At 36.5% G+C, this 6,000-nt stretch overlaps 1 protein-coding gene across 3 annotated transcripts in view; it reads right to left on the bottom strand.

The window, feature by feature from the left end:
* Nucleotides 1-1,502: 1,502 nt before the first annotated feature.
* Nucleotides 1,503-6,000, bottom strand: part of LOC123267057 (DNA N6-methyl adenine demethylase) — a 75,402-nt gene continuing 70,904 nt past the window's right edge. For 2 of the 3 annotated variants that reach the window (XM_044731563.1, XM_044731568.1), the window contains exons 7-10: nucleotides 5,577-5,930; nucleotides 5,270-5,497; nucleotides 5,010-5,164; nucleotides 1,506-4,932 (exon numbers count right to left, since the gene is read on the bottom strand). In XM_044731563.1, coding sequence (XP_044587498.1) covers nucleotides 2,376-4,932; nucleotides 5,010-5,164; nucleotides 5,270-5,497; nucleotides 5,577-5,930 — 3,294 coding nt within the window. In that variant the 3' untranslated portion in view covers nucleotides 1,506-2,375. Of the gene's footprint in view, nucleotides 4,933-5,009; nucleotides 5,165-5,269; nucleotides 5,498-5,576; nucleotides 5,931-6,000 lie in introns of all 3 variants that reach the window. The other variant, XM_044731559.1, reaches the window with a different exon arrangement.

Genomic DNA, 6,000 nt, shown 5'->3' with positions numbered 1-6,000 from the left:
AAAACTTTTTTTTTACACATTAAAAATTTTTAAAACCAAAATTATCAATAGTGTAAAATTTTCACATTGTAAGAAAAATTATGATAATTTTTTAATTAATACATTTAACTTGTTCAACTAAAAATATCTTTTTAAATTTATCAATATAATAAATGTATTTTTTTTTAATTACTTTTACAAATATTTGTTAAATTTTGAAACGATTCGTTTTACGCTTTTCCTTAAAAAAAAAAAAAAATAAAAAAAAAAAACTGATACGTTACAATTCTCTTAGACATTTTTTATTTCATTTATTAAATATTTCACAGTAAAAAAAAATTTCATACAAAAAAAAAATAAAACAATTGTTCGAGTATTTTCACTAGGATCTTTGTTCGTCTTACATAATTCACAATTAAATATAAAGAAAAAATATTAATAAACATAAAGTTGCTAGCTTACAAAGTTTAAAATAAAAGTTATTTTGGAATAGGTTCACCCGTCGGTACTCAATGCTTTCTAAACTTAAACCTTAGAATTATTTACTTAATCAACCAAAGCACCGACGTTCTCCAACCGCTTTAAATAATATTACTCATCATAATAAATTGTGGTACATATTCAACTTATTCAAAACTTAATTAATAAATAATTAAATTAAATTAGATTATATTCATCAATTATCAACTAATTAATTAATTATTAATCATATATGAATAATATATTAATGATTCTTACTAATTAATTCTCCGCGGAGAAAAAATGGCGGTTTTGCCACATTTGTGTTTTATTTCTTTTTTTTATTCAATTTAATTAAATTAATCAATTATTTTATTAATAAATGATTCAAATATAATATTAATCTAAAGAAAATGATGCTAATTTTTTTTAAATCGAGGATCGATGCAATTGTTTTAATAAATAAATATAAGTCGATCCGCTCTACTGTAAACACCAATATGACAAATTAATATATTTATAATTGAAATAATACATATATATATATATATATATATATATATATATATTTAATATAAAATATATATTGTATATACGTGGATAGAAAAATAAAAAGATAAAAGTATGTACAAAAAAATTCGGTTAATAATAAATTAAAATTAAAATAAAAAAAATTTACAATTAACAAAGCCAATATTTAAAATAAGGGGTCGGTTAGAAAAGAAATAATAAAATTTGTACTCAATCGCCTGGGGCGAGTGGTTAGTATGTTTAAAACAAAACGAGTTAATTAAATTTAAATTAATTTATTAATTAATAAAGACTCAGTACGGTGGCAAGTGCAAAACTTGTGCATTAAATAAATATCAAAGAAGCGCAAAAATGTACAAAGATTTCTTTTAAATAATAAGAATAACTTTTTAATTTTAAACTTGAGATCATTTCATTATTTCTTCGTGTCCATATTTCATTAATAATAGTAATAATAATAATAATAATAATAATAATAATAATAATAATAATAATAATAATAATAATAATAATAATAATAAATAATAATCATAATAAAAATAACAATAATAATAATAATCATTATTAATTTTTAAATTATTGATTAATGTATATTTCCCGTTAATTTAAAATGAAAAGTGCGTCATCAATTGTGCAGTGACCGTAACAACTAATCAACAACATTATTTTTGTTGCTACAATTTTTATTATTTTTTTATTTTTATTAACTCTTCAAGTACGCCAACACGTAAAATATATCATAATTCATATTCATAATATATAGCCAATAGATTATTTATTAATATTTATTATTATATATTAATTATTTATCATGAGGAAGAGCATACGCATACACCTTAAGGGTACATTTGTATACACACTTCTATTCTTAATTTATTTATTTATTAATTACTATTGTAATAATTATTGAACCTTCAAAATTTGCAATAGATATACAATGAGATATGTATTCGTGTTAGTTCTTTACTGTACCGACTCGCTAATGAGATACAGATTTACACGCATTATTGTACATTTTTATCAGTGAATAATAATTCTTATACATCTGCTTATTTATTCCATCAAAGTCTTCAGTAGTAATAGCCACGCTTTACCCTCCAAAAATGTCTAACATCTCTCTAAAAAATTCATCAACTTTCAATTAAATATTTTCTTTCGAATAAAATTATTGACACAAATTGATTGCAATAAACATTTAATTGAAAGTCAATTCAATCAAATACTTGAAATTTGAGCTGCTTCATACAGTTTTAATAATTAACAAAAAAAAGTTTAATTGTACTGAAAGCCCGATTTATTTGATAGAATAAAAACATGGCAGTGGAGTAAAACCTTGTGGTTATTAAATAACTTTATTGATTGCGCATTTGTGCTTCCGTTAATTTGCAGTCGAGATTATTGTTAACTCATCCTATGGCACCGCCCTCTTGGTAGGGCCCAGTGATCATGCAGGGATGCATCGGGAACAAAGTTGTCCAAGTCATCGTAGTATAAGTCGGTGAGTGCATCATAAACTGCGAATTCGTCGTGTTAACATGGAGAGATTTATCGGAAGCCTCGGAAGGGGCCTCACTGGGCCCGGAGTCTGTGTTTGGCGGAGTTGGGGTCGGTGGAGTTTCAACTATGGGTCCGTCAGCAGCAGCCACTGCATTAATCGTGTCATTAATACTATTAGACATAGAAGTGTTGGAAGTAGTGGTCGTGATTCCCAATTTTCTAAGCCGCATCTTTTCCTCCCACTCACTCCAACCGTGTTTTGGCCTGTTTAGGTTCCTATGTTGATAGAACACTAAGCTGATACGCGTCGGGTTAAGTCTGTTGGGCCTTTTTAGCGCAGTAGTAGAGTGCAGTTCGTGTTTCGCACACTCAAACAGAACACTGCCGTGTCCTAGAGCGATGCCAACGCCGCCTAGTTGAGCGTCCTTGAAGCACTCTTCGTTGTCAGAGTAGTCCGCGACTTCACCAAGAGGTTCTGATTTCGGTGGTGGTTCAGGCAAGACCGGAAAATATGACGGCGGAGGATAAATATCCCAGCGAGGAGTTTCCCATCTGTTCCATCCTTGATAAGGTGGTGTTACATTTTGATAAGGATACTGCGGTGGATAAGGCTCCCGTTTAGGTGGATAAATTTGTGCTTGATACTCTGGTGTCGGATGACTCTGATGTGCTGGGTGTTCTGGATGAGCAGGATGCGTTGGATGCTGCGGAACTGGATGGCTCGGATGCTGGGGATGCACTGGATGTTGAGGATGCACGGGATGTTGAGGGTGCACTGGATGTTGAGGGTGCACTGGATGTTGCGGATGCACAGGATGTTGCGGAGGGTACTGGTGATAATTATAACCATCCCAAGTATTACCGTAAGGTTTCTCAAAGCCCGAGTAACCAGGATACCCCGGATACTGGGGAAACGAGTGACCCAAATTAGACATCGCGTGTAGCTCCTGAACCTTCATTTCTTCCGCCCACATCGAATTGGCAACAGGACGTTCATAACCCTCTTTATTAACTGCAGAATAAGATGGCGTTCGCGGAGCATTTGGATCTTGATGATAATCGGCTCTGATCGGTTGTTCCTGGGGTATTTGAGGCTTAAGAAAGGTTCGATTGAATGTATTCTGATAGCTCGTTTCAGACGGATTCTGATTAGGCGTAGTTCTGGACGGCGGACGGCCCTTTGGGACGCGAAATGGCGAAGGATCCGGCATTTCAATGCACGGATTCTTCGGTTGTTCCGAGTGTAATGCTCGGTCTGGCCACACGGGAGCTGGTTTATCGACCGCGTTCCAATTGTTTGCGGTCGGCAATTGTTCTTTCTTTTGCTCCGTGTAATTGTAATTATCGTATTGCTGTTGCGGGTATGGAAACATTGCCGCCTGATGCATTGCTCCAACGGGATTCAATTCGTGGTAATCATTTCTGTATGTCGGATTTTGCGGCTGGTTTGTTGGTTGATTTAAACGCCCGTAATAATCTTGGTTGCGTGATTTCGGTGAACCAGACCTTTGTTGTAGATCTATGTAACTACTGTTGTTATTATTTTGATTATTATTGGTTGGATAGCGAATGTCATTTCGCGGGGATGGCAATCGTTGAATATGGCTGTGAATTTCCGGACCAGGAGTTTGCTGTCCTCTTGGTGACGAACGCTGGTCATGGTGTTGAGGATGAGGAGTTGAATATCCACGCGGTGACACACTAGGCTGCCGATTATTATTATCATTGAACCCTGGATAATTTTTCCCATAAGACGGAGACGGCAAACTGTAGTTTGAGTCATTGGTATGCGGAGTAGGCGGTGCTGGATACCCTGAACTCCTGGGTGACATCATTTTAGGATCATGAGGAGTCGAAAGAGCCCTCGGAGAAAGTGTGTGGCTTGCGTAACTAACTTCTCCAGGCGTAGGTGGTAAAGAGTTCCTTGGCGACATTGCATGACGAGGTGACTGGTTGTATCCGCGATTTATCGGTGAATCCGGCAGATTTCGCGATCTTGGCCGATGGTCTTCTTGCGAATAAGTACTGCGAGGTCGATTGTCATCCAGACTGGTGCTATCGGGATCTACTTTGTTATCACGCTCCATCCCACTGAATGAATACTCGCTCCAGTGGTTTAACCAGTTGTTTTTCCGCTGCTCTAGCCAGTTGTTTCTCGCCCACTGCTGGTCACCCTGAAAGCCCCAGCCTTGATACATGGACACTGGACTGTCCAAGACCGTCGAAGACACTTGGGAACTCTGGAGTTGAGCGTCCATGCCGTCAAACATCGGAGTCATCTCTAGAGATAGTTGTGGGTCTCTCGTCGTTCGCGCTGGATCTTGATAAGGCGGTCGTTCGGCAACTTTTTCCTTTGCCGCATCTTTTTTCGCGTTTGCTATATCTGTCTCATCTTCCTTGCGCTTTTTTCCGTGTCGTCTGCATGGCTGCAAGGGCACTGATCGGACTCGCACTTCGCATGGGTACCTATACGTATTTTATCAATTAATAAAAGTTTCAATTGAATTTTTTTATCTTCAGAAATTATGAGAAAAGAAATTTACTTTGAAAGTCTCTCAATAGCTCCGGAGTTGATTTTTTCTTGCTGTCCATCTTTGGATCCAAACTCGTCCGTTTCATCCATGATGTAGAGAGGTAAGACGTGTAGTTGTTCATCATCAGATTTTGAGAGGCTTCGATGTTTTGTCAAACTAACCACCTGTTAATTGATAATTTTATTGATTAATCTTTCTTATTTACTGAGTTTATCAATAAAAGTAAAGGATTTATTTGAATTAAATGAAAGTGAGGTAAAAATACTTACGACAGTGCAGCCATTGTTCATATCATGAAGATCTCGATGGGAATGAGCGCAGAAATCAATGCAAGCGGTGACTCCAGAGAAAGGTCTTCCAGGTTTGAACCCTAGACGGCACTCACTGGCTTCACGTTCGAACTGCGTCTGATTATTGAAGGCCTCGGGCGCTAAGCTCAAGTACAATGGCGACAAAAGAGTCGCCAGTACATGCATTCTTTCTTCAACTTCTTGTTCCTGAGCAGAGTAAAAGTTATTTTAGTTATCGAAGTTTGAGGGTGGAAGGTAGAATATAAAATCGCCGAAGGATATTTACCTCAGTTTTAACGGACAACCGGAACTTGCGAACGGTTTTGCTGCGAGCGTATTTACATCCGTTGTAATACATAGACCAGGAGCACCCGAATGAATAGCTGGCCCCACAGGTGTCCGGATCGAGACCTTGACAGGCGCAAGTTCGCGGTTCATTGGTTCCGCATCTACGTGTCGTCGGAAGACCGAATCGATTCAGTTTGTGGGTGAGTAGAGAGTAAATGCGATCTGCCTCGTGGGTCGGTACACCCTCCCACGCGACCATTACAACTACGATCCACGCTGTGGCGCATTTGTGTCCCTGGCGGTGCTTTACGATTGACAATATTTTCTCATCCACCCCTGACCTCCGCAGTATCTGTTGAATATTTGAGTTAGTATCTATTTTACCATTTAGTACCTAATTAATAATTAATAGCTTGCTATTA

Source organism: Cotesia glomerata, linkage group LG1 (genome assembly GCF_020080835.1).
Source record: "Cotesia glomerata isolate CgM1 linkage group LG1, MPM_Cglom_v2.3, whole genome shotgun sequence".
In the NCBI taxonomy this organism is placed as follows: domain Eukaryota; kingdom Metazoa; phylum Arthropoda; class Insecta; order Hymenoptera; family Braconidae; genus Cotesia; species Cotesia glomerata.
This window is presented reverse-complemented; position numbering and strand designations above follow the sequence as displayed.